Below are 18,832 nucleotides of genomic sequence, written 5' to 3' on the forward strand. Positions count from 1 at the left end.
TAAGAGAAGCCTTGCAAAAAGAGCATTTGTCACAAGGAAAGTCACTATGTCACCATATTCTTGGCTCAGCTGTCTGTTGTTCCTCTTATGGGGGCAGTAATGTTTGATTTCTAATTCTGACTCATTGGAAGGAAAGAAGTTTTCATGCTGTGTAATAATTAAATTTCTGGTAGTTTAGTGACGACTTTCTGTAATTGAGTATGGAAGTATATAAGAACTGGTGCCATCTAGTGCTTTCAGTGAAACAGTGGAAGTTTCTGTCATAATATTACATTATTTGTTCTCAGCAAACAAAATAAAGCATAAAAACAAACCTTCAGCAGCATAGCATTGTAATAAAACTTTAAGAATTAGCCCATTATGGTGAACTGCAGCCAGTATAAGTAATTTAGCAAGTTTAATTTAAAAATCAATCTAATGCCTCCTTAAGTAACACCAGCTGCCTGCAATTAGTGCAGGTTCGCATCCCGCCAGGCTCAAGGTTGACTCAGCCTTCCATCCTTCCGAGGTAGGTAAAATGAGGACCCAGATTGTTGGGGGCAATAAGCTGACTTTGTAATAATGCCGCTTGGGGTGTGTGTGAAAGCCCTAATAAGCAGGCATATACATAGAATGAAGGCTACTGCTAAGCGTGTAAGCCGCCCTGAGTCTTCGGAGAAGGGCGGGATATAAATGTAATAATAATTAAAAAAAAGTAGTTTATTGTGCCATGGTTTTTGACTTCTGGATGCAAGCATGGCATAATAGCCAGTCTCTGGAATGCAGGGATAACACTGAGGCAAAGACGAACAGCCGAATGCCTTGCTGGAGCTAATGGAGCTTCTTCAGTCAAGAGGAAAACCACAAGATCACCTACATAAGCTCTATAGTGTGGTTCCTCATTAGGAAGCCTATAGGATTTGGCGGGAATCCGTCAATAATTCACAAGTAGCTGGAGTGGGGGAGAGAGAAGGGTGATACAGCATGCTCACAGCCTCAGGCAAAGCCTGCTTAAACAATAGTGGGTTTGTCCAACTCACTTTCTAAAGCCCTTTTATGAAATTCAACACAGTAAAAAGCAGTCAAAGCCATCTGGGTAACTGTATCATCGACCCACTGGGAGGATTGCCATACAAAAAAGAAAATAACTGTAGGGATCTAAGAAGATTTAAAAGTACAAAGCTTGCTGAGACTCTCAATTATGAAAACTAAAAAAAATCAACTAAGGGAAAAGTTAAATCTGGAATATTGTTTTATTAACAAAGTACTTTTGAATTAATTAATCAAAATATACCTCCATAGGAGAAAAAGTTATTTACAACGAAAAAGGCTGCCTGACTTGATTAAACAGTAAGATAAGTTGAGAAAGAAAAGAGACAAAAGGGATACTAAGCAGAGCACAGAAACATTATTACTGTATATGCACAATGATGGAGAAATACTAAAATTCCCATAATGGTAAAATGGATTGTAAAAATGTCACAACAGGCAGAAATGGCAAAATTGACCTGTTTAGCCAGGGTAAAACTACAAGTACTTTTATAAATGACTGAAAACCTTATATGGACTTCTTGCTGAAAATGGAAGAAAGTGAAGTGATCATTGATGATTTAAATGACTGAAAAGAGATTAAATAAGTAGTGGAAGAAATTTTTGTAATACCAAGAGGGAAAGGGGATGATAAGTTTGTTTGTAACTGTTGAAAAAAAAGCTTCCTATTTTTTCTGGTTTCACTGTTTTTCTTCCTTTCAATTCAGTTCTGCTTTCTTTTTCATCCTTGTTTCTCTTTTTTCTTCATATTTTTCTTTACATTTGCTTTATACTTACGTGAAAATTCTTAATGAAAATTATATATAGAGTCACCAGTTTCAGTAGATGTTGTTTCCCAGTAAGTGTCGTTGACCTGCAGTTCTTAGAGCTAAGGGGCCCTTATGAAGTCAACTAAAACCCTTCTGTCTAGATTAAAAACTTCTTTTGATATACTGATTTTACACATTGAAGCTTGAAGATACTGGTGGTTCCTTGATTAAGCTGTTGTTTACTCTTTGTCTGAGTTAGTAAGTTTCTTGATTGCGGTATTATATACTGCTTGACTGTTGGTCTGGTATTAACCTTGATATTAATCTGGGTATTGATTGCTGGCAAGGAAGTGTTATGGTCTTTTAGTTTTTTATTGTCTCTTTTGAATGCTATGTAAATGTTGCTTATCTCTATGTGCCTGTTGATGGCTGATTTGTGGAGAGCCAGGCTTCCAGGAATTCTCTAGCATTTTTTGACTTGTTCTAAGATGCTCACAGTTTCTCAGATGAAGCTATGGTGAAGTCTGTGCTTATGTTCTGTAATTAAGGAATTTTCATCATGTCTTCTGACTGCTACATGGGTTCATGGATGTACTCTGCTAGTCTTCTGCCTTTGTCACACATAGTGGCTGCTACAGTCCTTAAACTATATATTATAGATCAGCAGTCCCCAATCTTTTGGGCACCAGGACTGGTTCCATGAAAAATGTTTTTCCCACAGACTGGAGGGGACGTGATTTTGCGTACTGCCTGCATCCCACAGATGCTTGTTTGTGCAGCCCAGTTGCTGTCATGCCACAGCCCCGGTGCCAGTCCATGGATTGGGGGTTGGGGAACCCTGTTATAGATTACTCCTTTTTTTTTTCTTCTGGGGCTATTGGGTCTTTTGGTTTACTTAAGATGTTTTGTAGGGCTTCCATTGATTTGTGTGCTACGGAGATTGTAATAGTCTATTGGTTGTTTCTGAAATGTTTTTGATATATGGCAATTTAGCCTTTTAACAACCATATGTTAAATAAATGACAGCTTGTGTTGATTGTGCAGTAGTGAGTTCAGTGAGCACACATTTTTGGATAAAGTTGTGTGGGTATTCATTTTGTTGGAAGATGTTGTAGAGATGATCTGTTTCCTTTTCCTGATGTTCAGGGTTGCTGCAGTGTGTTTGTGCTAATCTAATGTTCTTATATAGCATCTCTTAGATTGTTACTTTTGTGGTGAAGTACTTAGTGTGGGTGGTTTTACAATAAACATGTTTCTAATTTGCCATCATTGCCTCTGCTGATAAGGATATCCACAAAAAGTTGTGTGTGCTGTTGTTTTCCTTTTACCTTGTAAATTTTATTCCATTGAAGATGTTATTGATAGCTTCATGTGTCTTCTCTAGTTGTTCCTTTTTCCTTATGACAAAAGTGTAAACTACATATCAGATCCATACTTTGGGTTGTATTCATGAGTGCTACAGTTTCTAGATATTGCATTATGGTTTCTGCTATGAGTCCTGAGAGTAGTGATCCCATTGGTGTTCCTCTGATTTGTTGGTATATTTGTCCATCAAACTGAAAGTAGCTAGATCCTAGGGGGCTAACCACAGGCCACACACACAAGTTGTGGAAGGGGGTGCTGTGGCATGGCATTGTGAGAACGGGAGCCAGGGAATAGAAGGCACACTGCATGAGTGCAGGGAGATTGGGGAGGAGGGAATTACTTGAGTAATTTGTGACATCCTTTGTCTGCTTCCCCATTGGCTTTGTGTGTGGAAAGCCAGAAGAGAAAGCACAAATGGCAATTGTGTGACTATGGAGCACTGCAACAATTGTAAGTTTGAGCTGATTACCCAGCACCCTAATTTCAATCACATGACTGCAGGGTGGTATCACCAGAAATTCAAGGAACAGTCGTAACTTCAGCAACATCACAGTTTTGAGTGGTCACTGAAAGAGTGGTACTAAGCAAAGACTATCTGCATAGATGTTGGGGGTGTTCACTTTGAAAAAAGGAGAGACATAAGGGAGGTAATACTCTATTTAAGATCATGCTGGGCATGGAGAATGTGATGAAAAAGAACTTTTGCGTTCACAAAAGGTCGCCCCCTAAAAGTAAATTCTGGAAGATTCATGAGACACAAGAAGGATTTTGTTTTCAAACAGTGCAAAGGTAATTGATAGAATTTGCTGCCAGCAGTTGTGACAATGGGAGCCAACCTGGCTGGTTTAAAAATGGGATTGGACAGGTTCATGGAAAATTCAGGTGATCAGTGGCTGCTAATACTGACTGTTGGCTTGTTTTTTACCAGATTTTGAAGGCTACTAGTCTCCTGAACAACCTTGGGTAGCATACAATATTAACAGGCATTCTAACACTGTAACAGAACAAAAGGATAAATATTCAGAAAGAGGAAAAAACACACAATCAGAACACAAAACATTCACAGCTGGATAATGCCTTTGTTAGGATCCTGCTCCATAGTCAGCTATAGATTTTCCATTCAGTGCTAAGGCTCTTTTAGTGGGCTGCCAAGTGTCACTTCCCTCACCAGACGGCTCTGTGCAAGAGCGAGGCTCAGGAGCTGAGGGACTGCACCAGCACTGCAGTTTCAAAATCTTGGGGCCAAGCATTTGACAGAACATATTACAATGGAAACAGTGCTGATTGTTCAGTGGGACAAAGTGATTCTGCTGCCAACAACCCCAGAGATGTAATACAAGAGTTGTGTTCTACATGAATGGTCTATAAAATTTGATGTCTTAGAAGTTTCCTCCCCACCCTTGAGGCAAAGGAATCTTTTTTTTATTCTATGCTATTTTTAGGCTTTGAGACATTCTTTCAAATGGCACTTGGTGGTTGTTTTGAGCTTCATTGCTGGTGATGTGCAGGGTGCTGTTTGTGTTGTTCACTGATATTTCTCAGAGGAATAGCACACTCTGGGAAGTCTTCAGAAAAAGCCCTAGAGAACAGTAGGGAGTTCTCTCATAGTTTCTCCCTTACTGGAATTGTTTGAAATCAAAATGGCTGTGGGTCATTGCAGAAATGGTGATCCAGTGAAACACTGTCCACCACACACACCCCTTGCCCACCTCATCACTAAATGCAAGAGAATTTGATCCTGTTCATGCTGATGTTTAAAAAGAATTCCTAATTCTTTTACTCTGTTGAATGACAACTGGTAGAAAGAAAGGGAGTGGGGGGGAAAGCAAGATAAATTTTCAACCTAGCTCCACTTTAAATGATGCAGCACAGCCAAACATTGGCTGTGGCAAAGGAGGGTGCCCTCCGAACTCTGCTTGAGGCAGCAAAATGTCTCCATATGGCCTTGAGGGTGATTTGAAAACTCAGTCCTCCAAGCTGTTGTTGTACTACTGCTGTTTTTGTTTGTTTGTTTGTTTGGTGTTGTGTATTACTTATTGTTATGTATTCACACATGGAGTTAAATAGAAGTTAACAGGGCTGAGGTAAAACCGCGGCAGCTTTTGACAGCTGTCAAAAGCTGCCGGGCGGAACTGCGCAAGCGCCAGCGATTGACAGCTCAACACGTGCTACCGATGACAGCTCCGAGCTGTCAAAACCGGATGGCCCTGATTGGCGGAGACAAACGGCGCGGGAACGGACTCACCCCTGATTGGTCAAACTGCCGGCAGCTGTCAGTATAAATAGATGTCTTGTTCTCTTGTTCTTTGCCTGGTTCAGAATAAAAAAGTTAAACTGTTAACTTGCTGTCTCGCCTGCTTACTAGTTAAAGCACTGGCGACGAAGGTGGGATGCCTGCTTGCCTAAGCTGAAGTCACTACCTAAGGGGAGAAGAGATTTTTTCCCTTAGACGAGCTGGTCACTTGCTGAAGTCACTGGAAGCCGAACTTCCAGTCAACGCAAGCAGCGGCACCCACAATTACAGACAGCATGACGAACCACGGCCACATTCGAGAATTCGATACCCGCCACCCAGAAGGTTGGGAATCGCATCTGGGCCAGGTAGAAGGATACCTGGTAGTCAAGAAGATTACGGACGACCGGGCCAAGGCAGCCGCCCTCCTTTGGCTCAGCGGCCCCGCCGTATACGACGCCGCTGTGGGGATCTTCACCCCGGAGCCGATCGCCACTATCTCCTACGCCAACCTTACCGAGGGGCTGAGCAAATACTTCATGCCCATCAAGTCAGAACTCTACTGGAGAGTGAACTTCGCACGGAAACTTCAGCTCCCTGACGAGCCAGCAAACGATTTCATAACCCGGGTCAGACACGCCGCACGTCGGTGCCGGTTCCCGGATTTAGAAGACCGAATCCGGGACCAGATCGTCATAGGGCTCAAAGACGAATGGCTGAGGAAGAAGCTGATCGCCAAGCCTGAAATGACGATGACCGATGTGGCGAGAGAAGTCATTGCATACGAGGACTGCCACGGAGACAACCGACGTGCACCTGACAGCGGACCCAGGGGGTCCGTGCACCAGGAGGACGGCGGGTTCAGCGGTTCCGAAGAGGACGACGGCCCCACAGACATAGATGCGGTACAGCGGCGGTTCGAAAAACTCAGGCTGCAACGCAACTACAGAGGGGGGCCTGCCAACAATCAGAGGGGCGCTAACTTCCCGCCAAACAGAGCAAAGTGTTCCAGCTGTGGCGGGAACCACCCAAGAGCGACGTGCCGGTTCCACAGTGCCAAATGCCATGGGTGCGGGAAAACCGGTCACCTCAAAGCCGTGTGCCGCAGCCGGAGCCGGGAAAACCTGCATGATCTGGAGGTGACAGCCGAAGGTATGACCCTACACACACTCAGAGCCAGGCACAGTCCCGGGACCCTAGTGCTTAATGTAAGGGGGAGGGCGGAGAAATATACAGTCCACAGCACGCTTAAGCCCAAAGTCAAAGTGGACGTTCGAATTCTGGGAATTCCGTGTGAGATGGAAGTGGACTCTGGGTCCTCCGTCTCACTCATCTCATGGCAAACGTACAGGGACATTTGTAACCGAAGTAGGAAACGGCCCGCCCTTCGACCCACCAAACTCCACCTAGCTGACTTCCAGAAAACGCCCATTAAACTCCGGGGAAAAGCTTCCGTCCCCGTAGAGTTCAAGAAATTTAAAGGATCCCTCCCTATTCTTGTGACCCAAGAAAACAGAATCAGCCTGCTAGGATTAGACTGGTTTGAGGCACTAGGGATAGCGTTGACAGGTGTCAACGCCGTTCAGCTGTCAAACTTGGAATCCGTCTGCCTTCAATTCGCGGACGTCTTTGACAGCTCGCTTGGAAAGTACACGGGACCGCCCGTATCCCTTAAACTAAACCCGAATGTAATGCCTGTCAGAATCAAGGCAAGAAGAGTTCCCTTCGCCTTGAGGGAAAAAATAGAAGCGGAGCTTGACAGATTAACAAACTTAGGGGTCCTCGAACCGGTAGAAGGGGCAGAGTGGGAGACACCCATAGTGACCCCAGTTAAGCCAAACGGCCAAATAAGATTATGTGCCGACTATAAGGCGACCCTCAACCTCGCATTGAATGCACATGCCTACCCGGTCCCGGCTGTCAAAGACATCCTCGCGGCCATTAAGTCAGGCGCCATATTTGCCAAGTTAGATTTGGCGCAGGCGTATTTACAGCTGCCTGTCACCCCTGACACCGCTTTGGCTCAAACAATTGTCACCCACAAGGGAGCATTCAAAATTAACCGCCTCCAATTTGGCATCTCTGCAGCCCCGGGAATCTTCCAGGAAATTATGGAGAAAACACTTAAAGGGATTCCCGGGGTCTGCCCATATTTTGACGACGTCCTAATTGCAGGGGAATCAGAAAAAGACCTAGCTGACAAATTAACTAAGGTGCTCCTAAGGTTCAGGAAGGCTGGTCTCAAATTAAAAAGAGACAAATGCTCCATCGGGGTGCCCTCAACAGAGTTCTTAGGTTTTAAAATAGACGCTAAGGGAATTCACCCCACTGACACAAAAATTAAAGCTATTAAAACAGCACCAACCCCTAAAAATAAACAAGAACTTCAAGCCTTCCTGGGGTTAGTTAACTTTTATCACACCTTCCTGCCTCATAAAGCCTCCATTGCTGAACCCTTACATAGGCTATTAGACAAAGGCAAACCCTGGACTTGGTCCTCTGAGCATGACAAAAGTTTTAATCTATTAAAAAACTTACTCTCCAGCAACACAACAGTAGCCCTGTTTAATGAACAGCTGCCCTTATGTCTAGCTTGCGATGCCTCCCCCTACGGCATCGGAGCGGTCCTAAGCCATTTAACTAAAGAAGGAATACAGACCCCTGTAGCGTTCTATTCCAGAACGCTGTCAAAACCTGAGCGCAATTACGCTCAGATCGACAAAGAGGCTTTAGCCATAGTAGCTAGCGTAAAAAAATTTCATGATTACCTGTACGGCCGACCCTTTACCATCTTTACAGACCATAAGCCCCTGTTAGGACTTTTTACAGTAAACAAGCTAACACCACAGATATTATCCCCCCGCATCCTGAGATGGTCCACCTTCCTGTCAGCCTACTCATACAAGCTAGAATACAAGCCAGGGAAAGCCATGAGCCATGCTGATGGCCTGAGCAGACTACCCCAACCAATAGTCGACCCAGACCCAGCACCAGCTGGAAGGATACTGGCTATCTCTGAATTACCTGAATGCCCATTATCCGTTAAAGATATCTCTGCAGCGACCGCTGCAGACAAGATCTTAGGCAGAGTCTTAGGATACGTCACGACTGGCTGGCAATGCACACCCCCAGACCCAGAATTCCAACCTTATATTTTAAAACAAAGGGAATTATCCACCCATCAAGGATGTTTACTATGGGGCAGCAGGGTAATCATACCCAACAAACACAGACTCAGGGTGTTAGAGAGCCTCCACGAAGGGCACCCTGGTACCGTCAAGATGAAGGCTCTGGCCAGAAGCTATGTCTGGTGGCCAGGATTAGACAAACAGATTGAGACACACGTAGCCGGCTGCTATTCCTGCCAACTGGTTAGAGCCGCCCAGCCACAGGCTCCCATACATAGATGGGAAACTACAAAGACACCCTGGTCTCGTATTCATATAGATTACGCAGGTCCATTCCAAGGACAATCATTCTTAATTGTAGTAGACAGCTATTCGAAATGGCTAGAGGTAGCGCCAGTAGCTAGCACAACTTCATCAGCCACAATACAAGTTTTAAGGGGATTATTCGCAACACATGGGCTCCCTGATGTTATAGTTTCCGATAACGGCCCCCAATTTACCTCCTACGAATTCCAGAGTTTCACCACGGCGAACTCTATTAGGCACACCACCACGGCTCCCTTTCACCCATCGACGAACGGTTTGGCAGAGGTGATGGTGAAATCAACCAAGGAGGCACTGCGGAAAATAATCTCCGGCAACTGGCACCGAAGACTGGCACAATTTCTCTTATCACAACACACCACACCATGCACAACTACTGGAAAGTCCCCAGCAGAGCTTCGCTGGGGCAAAAGATTAACTACCAAACTAGACCGCCTACACCCAGACAGATCCCCTCCAGACCCAGAACCACCCCTCCAACATAGAACTCTTAACACAGGACAAGCTGTCTGGGCAAGGAATTACGGGGGGGGCAACAAATGGACACCAGGGGTGGTCATCGAACAAACAGGCCCCCTGTCATACATCATAGACATTGGACAAGATTCACATATCCGCAGACACATGGACCAACTTCGGCGGCGCAGTCCTCAAAACATTGGGGGAAGGGGTAACGACGAATTGCTAACAGAAGCACCGCCACGAAGCCTCGCACGCCAAAATTCCCCCGATCGGAATATACCATTTCAACACCCCGCTCCAAGTGACGCGGAACCTGCAGAGCCAGACCCCCTGCCCTCGGGGCCAAACCTAGAAGCCCCTGGGGAAAAGGAACAACCAACCGAGACAACCCCCCGGCGCTCCGAAAGAATAAAAAGACCTCCTACCTACCTAAAGGACTTCGAATGGGGAAACCCGAAAAAGAAACAATTGGGGAAAAACCAACTCAATCAGAGGGAGGGGTAAGGGGTGTTGTGTATTACTTATTGTTATGTATTCACACATGGAGTTAAATAGAAGTTAACAGGGCTGAGGTAAAACCGCGGCAGCTTTTGACAGCTGTCAAAAGCTGCCGGGCGGAACTGCGCAAGCGCCAGCGATTGACAGCTCAACACGCGCTACCGATGACAGCTCCGAGCTGTCAAAACCGGATGGCCCCGATTGGCGGAGACAAACGGCGCGGGAACGGACTCACCCCTGATTGGTCAAACTGCCGGCAGCTGTCAGTATAAATAGATGTCTTGTTCTCTTGTTCTTTGCCTGGTTCAGAATAAAAAAAGTTAAACTGTTAACTTGCTGTCTCGCCTGCTTACTAGTTAAAGCAGTTTTGCTCCTGCTTGGGATTGTTTTGTTTTTCAGACATACTTAGCAAGGCCTGTACCAGTAACAGAGCCGCTCACACATTTCTGCATAGCAGTTCAGGTTTAGTTTTCTCGTGGCAAGTACATTTGTAGTTTTAATAATTGCTTGTAATTCCCAAATGTTGTATCATCACCTTCTGTGGGAGGCATTTGTTTGTGCCATGCTTGTCAAGCACATATTCATGTTTCACTTCATTGGCCTTACAAATTGTCAGCTGATTGTTTTTTGTTTGTGTTTCAACTTGTGTGAAACATGCTGAACAGCAGAATACTTTTCCCCCTAAAATGATAGGGACAGTGTTGCGTGATTTCATTTCTGACACTAAAGAATAAAAATGTAGCACATTTGTTGATTGGATTTATTCATGAAGGCAGTTGAGCTTCAGTTGTGTTCACACACACAACTTCAATGTCTGATGATTCAACATCAACCAAAGATTAATCTAGGGGAAAGTGCCCACAAATCAGATGCTACAATAGTTGCTTCCTCATTTCCAACACTGTCACTGTGGTGGCAGCAATCTTCACATGTAACTCCTAACTGGCCACGTATAGACTGACATTTGTTTAAGTTATACTAATTCTGTAAGAAGGGGAGGGCTGTCTGTTTTTATTAGCTGAGAGAGAACTCTTACAGGGATGAAGAACACTCCCTCTACTTCAAGAAGAATGGAAGGAAGATAATCACTAATTATTGCAACCTAGGTCAGTTCCAAAGGAGGGAAGAATTCATGATTGTGGCCTTTTCTGTAATTAAACAGATAGAATTGCTGTCATCAGTTGTGAGCCATCAAGTATTGAGTGCACCAATGATTACATGTATGTTTATGCCTAAGCTTTGTTATCCTTAAAAATGTGAGATATTGCCCTGGAGTAAAACAAAACATCTACTTTACGACTACAATTAATCCTTACATCTTCATAGGGCCAAAGGCCCCAAACAGTCTATGCTAAAAATGCTTGGGGCCTGACTGCCAAAATGGATGATGCCAGGTCCAAAAACTGGCCTATTAAGAAAATTGAATAAAATTAATTGATATACAAATGTATAAATCATGCTTATTGAATCCCTGCAATGACAAAAGAGTAGAAAATTAATAAAGAAGTATAACTCAATTTCCCCTCCATGCCAACTTATTTTATTTAATGCCCACCCACAAACAATCCAGGTATAAAAGTCAACTTTTAAAATATATTAGAATGTTTAATGTCCTCCCTCCCCCATTGCAGACGTAAGATTATTTTTTTAAATGGGGCAATTCTCTTTTTAATATATAAATTCCCAAGGAACTGTAATTACTAAAAAATAGACATGTATGTCAAATTAGTTTGAAAAATCATATAATTTCCATAAAACCCCCTGAGACAGTTCATCCTATCTATAAAATTAATAGTGCCCCATTTATTAAGTTAATGTTACATATATGTATATGTCTGACTGTCACCTGATCAAATTAGATAGGTAGGTAGATATAAAAATGTTAACTTGCACACTCTGCCTTCCAAAAAAGAAGCTGGATGTACAAACATTACTTCTCTCTCAAGCATACACGTACCTGTGGGCAGAGACACATACAAAATCCTCTGTCCCTACTTCCAAGAGGAAAGTGAGAAAAATCTGAGCAGATTACATAAACAATGAGCAAGTGGCATGGAAATTGGGGAAGCAGAAAAATGAAACCAAGGAAAAAGGGAAACTGCCAGAGAAATCCATTTTGACTGTCACCATCCTGATTTTTCCAGACTCAGAGTAAATAGCCTGTAGCAGGTAGCATGGAAACAACTGCTAAGAGAGGGAAGCAGTCAGAAGTGGGCGATATGGAAGGACCAAATAAATAAATAAATAAAATAAGAAGGGAGAAGAATGTGTGGGACAATGAAGGTGATGTTTGAGGATGACAAAGGGCATCAATGAAGGAGAATGCCAAGGAGCCATTTGTAAACAGTCCAACCAAAGAATCCCTAAGACCACCACACAGTCAAGACACCACAATATAAACTGACAACAAACTGCACTCCTTACTAGCACTGGTGATAGGGTAATGAAACGTCTGCAAGAAAACAAGCAAGCTCAGAGAGCACCAAGGACCCCTCAGAGGGCACAATGAAAAGGAAGTAGCAGTGAGAAGAAAAAAAATTGTGGAAGTGGCACGTACATTTTCAACTGTATCTACTATACTTCTTTATAGCTACTACACTTATTTATTGAAACATTTATTCAAAGCTTTTCACAGACAAGGAGAGGTATAACAAAATACATACTGTGATAGCATCTTAGCACACTCTACAACATCTCTAGACTTATTTTTCAGCCTGTTTCTAGAAATCTAAAGAAAGCTTTTCTATAAGAAAGAGTTAGGCTTATAAGAATGATTTGCATGAATATCTGAAGGCATTCATTGAATTCTTGTTTTACTAACTTAATTTGGCTTTTACAATCATACATGTAATGATGATATACAACTTCCATATACAGCATTTGATACACATATTGAAAGTGGTCATTTGTTCTTTATTTCTACTGAGATGTATGTCAGATGATGACATGGATGCCTCATTGATGGTGACTAACAATGGGCACTAAGGAAATGTGATCATGCTATTAATGAAGCATAGCAATTATAAAGAAGCTTCCTTCAGTAATAATCAGTCTTATCGGGTTTTATTCCTCCCAATTCTCATTTTCCCTGCAAGTGGTAGAAAAATAGAACTTACTATAATATAAAAAAGTTACAGTGATGCATGTAATTCCCATAGTATGCTAATAAATATGAATGGATACTAGTTTTGGCCTTGAATTTTTGAAAAGTGTGTATTTATTTAAGGGAAAGTGTATCTTGTTCCTGGTTTTTGAATTAGACATTTTGCAACATCTTTTTCATTACAGTGGATTTCCCAGCATTGGAGGATGAGGTTTCAATTCATGGGGAAGACTTTGGAGAAGACTCTGAAGACGGTGAGTAGCAGATGTTCCCTGCTTCAGTATTCAAGCTTCAATTCTGCTTTCTATGATTCTCTGAAAAGCAAATTATTGCTTAGCCACAAGTAAGCCATTCATGAATCTGATGTAAGTGGATTAAATCAGTTTACTTTAGAATTGGTACGGATGTGTATGTGAGTCCTTACCTCTAGCTATACAAGTCAAGGGATGCGGTGGCTCAGTGGGTTAGGACGCTGAGCTTGTCGATCAGAAGGTCAGCAGTTTGGCGGGTCGAATCCCGAGTGCCGCGTAGCAGAGTGAGCGCCTGTTACTTGTCCCAGCTTCTGCCAACCTAGCAGTTCAAAAGTACGTAAAAATGCAAGTAGAAAAATAGGGACCACTATGGTGGGAAGGTAACAGCGTTCCGTGCACCTTTGGTGTCTAGTCATGCTGGCCACATGACCACGGAGATGTCCTCGGACAAGCGCTGGCTCTTCGGCCTTGAAACGGAGATGAGCACCGGCCCCTAGAGTCGGAAACGACTAGCACGCATGTGCGGGGGAACCTTTACCTTTACCTTTTTATACAAGTCATGTTTAGGGTATAGGAACAAAGTACAGTATTTTAATAGTAGTTGGTCCCATATTCAGGGTAAGTTTTACCTTCACATTGCATAATACTAATTAGCATCTGCACTACACAAAATAGGGCTTGTTAATTGCAAGAACTCAGTCTATCAATTGGTGGGCGGATGCTGGCACAGTTGCATGTGTCAAGTGCAAGATAAGAGAATTCTGACAATCAGGGAGAAGAGCAAATTGAGGAAGGATCCTTCCCCCCCCAAACACACACACACACACTACTTTAGCAAAAACATCTAGTATATCTTTTCTCAGATATAGAACAAAAGCAAGTTGGAATACAGCAAGTTAATATCTAGATACTCCTTCCTCAAGACCTGGAGAAGTTATTCTATAATTGTTACTAAACATATATGCTCCCTGTGCTTCCCTGCCAGCATTCTGGTATTTTCTCACCATTACAAAATTAGCATCCTTCAGATGTGATAGATCTAGAGAGGAAGAGAAATGTAAAGCTTTAACTGGAGCATGAATTGGGGACAAATTAGGCAGCAGAAACATTTGGCAACTAAAAGATACAATTTGTGTCACTAGGGATGCAAACAAAATCATGCTCTTTTTCGCTAAAGTAAAACCACAGAGCATTTCTTTGAAACAGCAGGCAGAAAACATGGGAAGGGAAAATATTATAAAGTGATGCAAATTGGAGGTCAGGCTGAAACTGTGAATATTGACCTTATGTCTCCATGTAGGAGACAGAAGCTCCCTGTTGCATGCTGCTTGAGAAAGTTAAGAACGCCAGCAAGAGTCCCACTAGTAAAGGAAGTTGTGAGGATAAGTTTTAAAAGAATTACAGTGTATTTACCAAAGCAACAGTGTTTAATTAAAAATATTTTAGACCCTTTAGCTTCAGACATTTTAACCTTCCTACAAGTTTACAAATGAAGGTCTGGTTCATACAGAAGGTCTCCTACAATCCCGGTGACAATTTGGTTAAAGGACACGTGAGGCCTGTCCTCCAGCTAGACTCAGATAAAGACAGATATTCCAGAACAGGGGTCCTCAACCTTGGCAACTTTAAGACTTGTGGACTTCAACTCCCAGAATTCCTCAGCCAGCAAAGCTGTTCTAGAAGCTGGCCCCTCCATGGGGGTCCTTCTCCCTCAAGGGCATTTTCTTCACTAGCCCCACCCAAGACTGCTTTTCTGATAACCTCTCGCTTCCCATTGCATTTCAGATGCCATAAACCTGGACAGAAACCACACCATGCTTTCTACAAACTCCCCATTGACTCCACTGGTGGACACAGAGAAGAACTGGCTATATACTCTGGACCCCATCCTGGTTACGATCATAGCCATGAGTTCTCTAGGAGTCCTTCTAGGGGCAATTTGTGCTGGGCTACTACTGTACTGCACCTGTTACTACAGTAGCCTCTCTTCCCGGAGCTCTACCACTCTGGAGAATTATAACTTTGAGCTTTATGATGGCATCAAACACAAGGTCAAAATGAACCACCAAAAGTGTTGCTCTGAGGCATGACTGATTGCACTGAAATCACATTTGACATTTCATTCCAGCAGTCGTGGCTGGGGAAGATTACTTTTTCTATGGGAACTGAATGCCATAATTTTACACAAGCCCACGCTGGAATGCTGAAGGGGTGGGGGTGGGGGTTGCTGTTGTTTAGAAGAAGAAGAAGAAGAAGAAAGCAGCAGCAGGAAGAAAGTTGGAAGAGGATGTTGTAAGAAATATGGGCAATTGCTCTTGCAGGAAGACCTTGGTAGGCTCAAACGAAGGAGCCGCCATCTCTCCATTTTGTTTCTTCTATGACTCAATCCCATCTGAGGAAGGCAAAAGATCCACTTGATTTTGAGGAAGCGAGGGACAAAATGTGGATAATTGTTTGCCATTTCCTTCTTCGGATGAGATTGCTAAATGGCCCCTTCCCCTTTCTAGACTTAGGAATTATAATCTCACGCTTGCTCGCGCACACAGGTTCCCGCGTGCCCCAGCCAGTAGATCACCTGTCAGAAATGGTGCTTGATTGAAAAGGACTGTCTCGGTGTTGGGGTGTGTGTGTGAAACAAGAGCAGGAAGCTGCAGCCGCCTCCAATGCCCCCCCCCCATCTCCCCCCCATCCAACAAAACCGTGTGGCTCCCTTTCACCAATCGGAAGAGGAGTGGCAGGGATTGGGGACGGGGGGGGGAGGGCGGGAGGATTTGGCTCATGGGTCAATTACCAACAAAAGAAACAGGCAGCCTGAGGTGTGAAAGTTGACAGAAGCACCTCCTCCAGAGAAGCTGAAGAGCCTTAAAGTGGTTTGTGAATAAGAGCCATTTATTAAATCCAGATCTTGGACTGAAACAGCAGAGGCCTTCATCACAAAGGGCTCTTTCCTCTCCTTTTCTTTCTGACCCTCTTTTTTAATCTTGTTTTTTTTTTAGTGTAAGAAAATTGCAGCAAACAAAAGACACAATTATAAAGGTGCCCAAGAACTCAGGAGATGGCTTTTTATATACTTCAAGAGGAAGACGGGCTGCTAAATAGATAGAAAGATAAATATATTTTGTTAATGCTGTGTCTGCTCTGATGAGGAAAAATATATATTCAAAGGCTCGTGGAGTAAATGCAGTTGTTATTCAGTCCATCACAGAGTGGCGATGATACCTCTAACTGAAAGATATGATTTAATGTCATCATTAGTTAATAAGAAGGACTTAATTTTTCTGCAAAGGATTCTAAACTAATGTACCTTTTGAGCAGATTCATAATTGTGGTGCTGTCTGGCAAAGGCATCGGTCCTTCACAGATTCAGGTCCTTTCGGGAGGACCCAGCCATTGGAAACCTAAGGTTATGGCAACATTGCAGGGTATCAAAATTAAGCTGATATTCTAGTATGGATGTTGAATAAATGGATCTGGAGCAATCTTCTATCACCACCTTCTTCCTTCAGAAAAATGCAATTTGCTTGTTGTGGTTTGCATAGCAACTTGTTTATTTTTGGAGGGCTTTGTGTTACTATGTATTTGACTTTTTTTTAATAAAGTGCCTTAGAAAAATATTTTTCCCTTAGAGATGTGTGATGTAACAAAATATAACTGAGGCATTCAATGTTACTCCTTGTCCCTCTTCCTCCTTCACTTCTTCATTACCATCAGATCTCTACTGGGTAGAGTTTTGTCTTTTCAGATAGTCAGATATATATCTAATGTTTCCATGGGTGCTGTGCCATGCTTGAAGTGTGTTGCAGACCAGTTTACGTACCAACTTCCAAGTTTCCAATGCGTTATGTTCAGCTCTTGGCAGCAATCTTCAAGCCACAATTTTTTTTTTTGAAAAATCATAGTGACTGAGGTGTGGAAAGTTTTCCAAATTAAACAGATTGGATAAGCAGTTTTTTTTTAAAAAAAAGTGGTAATTGGAGGAATGACACCTGATAGCTTAGTATGATAGTGTGATATTCAATGACAATATTATGATGCTGATATAGCTTCATCTTTGTGATGTTGTCCTGGCAAAGCTCTTTTCTAGGAATGTACCTAATTGTCAGTAATTGTTAAAGACATTTCACTGGCTACTCTTCGCAGGAATGCATTTCTAAACTGCTACTTGTGAATGTAATGGTACACCTTTGGGTACACATGTATCACATATGTACACATGTATTGAAATGAGGATTTGCACGGTTATCCTATTTATACAGGATCTACTGTCATGCAAACTATGAAATGCTCCTCTGAACAGTTTTATATGCATGCTTACCAAGCTGAATGTCTAGAATGTTTGGTCTGTGTGGTAATAACCACCTGTGTGCAAGGATATGAACAGGCACTTACTTTCACTTTAACACACTGAAGTCACAATTCTGTACAGGTTTAGGTGTGCTTAGTGCAGCTCATTTGGGTGCATTTAATTCTGTGATAGACTAGGATGTTACAGCATTGATTTTCGCACTATTTTCTCCGTTCCGCAGACGACCAGCAGGAGCAACTAATTGAAAGAAATAATATTACTGGTAGTCCTTGATCACAATTGGGACCAGAATTTCCAGTGCTTAGCAATGTGATTATTAAGTGAGTCACATCTGATTTTGCATCCTTTTTTGCCGTGGTTGTTAAGCAAATCCAGCTTCTCCCATTGACTTTGCTTGCCAAAAGCTGGCTGGGAAGGTCGCAAATGGCAATCCCAGGACTCTTCAGCCATTGCTGAAGTACATGCCAGTTGCCAAGCCTCCAAATTTTGATCACATGACTCTGGAGATGCTGCAGTGATCAGAAGTCATTTTTTTCAGTGCCGTTGTGACTTTGAACAATCAATAAATGAATGGCTGTAAATTGAGGACTACCTATAAAAATATATGTCCTTGAAAAGCAGCACGGGCAAGATGCCATCCATCATTCCTAAAATGAATAGCAGCATCAGGAGCTTTGGAATAGCCACTGTTCACACAGAGCAAACAGCTGGCTAGCCAGTGGTTCATGTCCTGGAGAATACTTTGGAATATTCCCTCCAATTCTATATAAGAGTTTAGTTTTATGTGCTTCTGGGTTTCCATTGCAGAAGTCAGCATAGAGAAAGTACCCTGGTAGTAGGACATTTCAAAAGCACTGCCTTAAAAGCAGCCTTGCTCTAACAGAATAATGACTGTATCTATCCAGGTATACCATATACAGATACACTTCAGCCCCTTTTAAACTGAAGTGTAGAGTGAATCATCCAATTTTAAAGGGGCTCCTTCCTGATTATTGCTACCAATGTTGAAGAAAGGTCCACGAGCCAGGAAGACCTCAGAGATGATATAGATATATTAAAAGGTAGTGTTGCTGTCTGTAGTAGACATACAGAGAGTGAGAGTTCGTGTATACATATATTACAATGTATATGTGTTTGCGCGTGCTTGTGAGTTCTCTGTATGTGTTATATATGTGAGTGGCTATGTGGGGTTTCTTGTATCTTTAATGGAGGCCCTCGGCATAGGTTCAGCCAGGAGGGCAGAGCAAATGGCATGCAATTGAAGAGTCCCACACACTTTGTATTCTATGTTGGCAGGTACAGGGGCTTTGTTGTGTGTGCACTCAGTGAGCAGAAACCGGCCATAATGCTGCATAGCTGATACCTCACCTACCTCCGTGCTGGG

General features: G+C 42.8%; 1 protein-coding gene across 2 annotated transcripts in view; it reads left to right on the forward strand.

Annotated features, from left to right (window-relative positions):
- The window catches only part of NRP2 (neuropilin 2), a gene marked incomplete at its 3' end in the record, with an annotated part of 202,589 nt that extends 187,357 nt beyond the window's left edge, over nucleotides 1–15,232 (forward strand). For both annotated transcript variants that reach the window (XM_081333416.1, XM_081333417.1), the window contains exons 16-17: nucleotides 13,077–13,145; nucleotides 14,928–15,232. In XM_081333416.1, the coding sequence (XP_081189542.1) occupies nucleotides 13,077–13,145; nucleotides 14,928–15,232 (374 nt within the window). The remainder of the gene's footprint in view (nucleotides 1–13,076; nucleotides 13,146–14,927) is intronic.
- Between the last annotated feature and the right edge of the window lie 3,600 nt (nucleotides 15,233–18,832).

The sequence above is a fragment of the Vipera berus genome (genome assembly GCF_964194415.1).
Source record: "Vipera berus genome assembly, chromosome: 1".
NCBI classification, from domain to species: Eukaryota; Metazoa; Chordata; class Lepidosauria; order Squamata; family Viperidae; genus Vipera; species Vipera berus.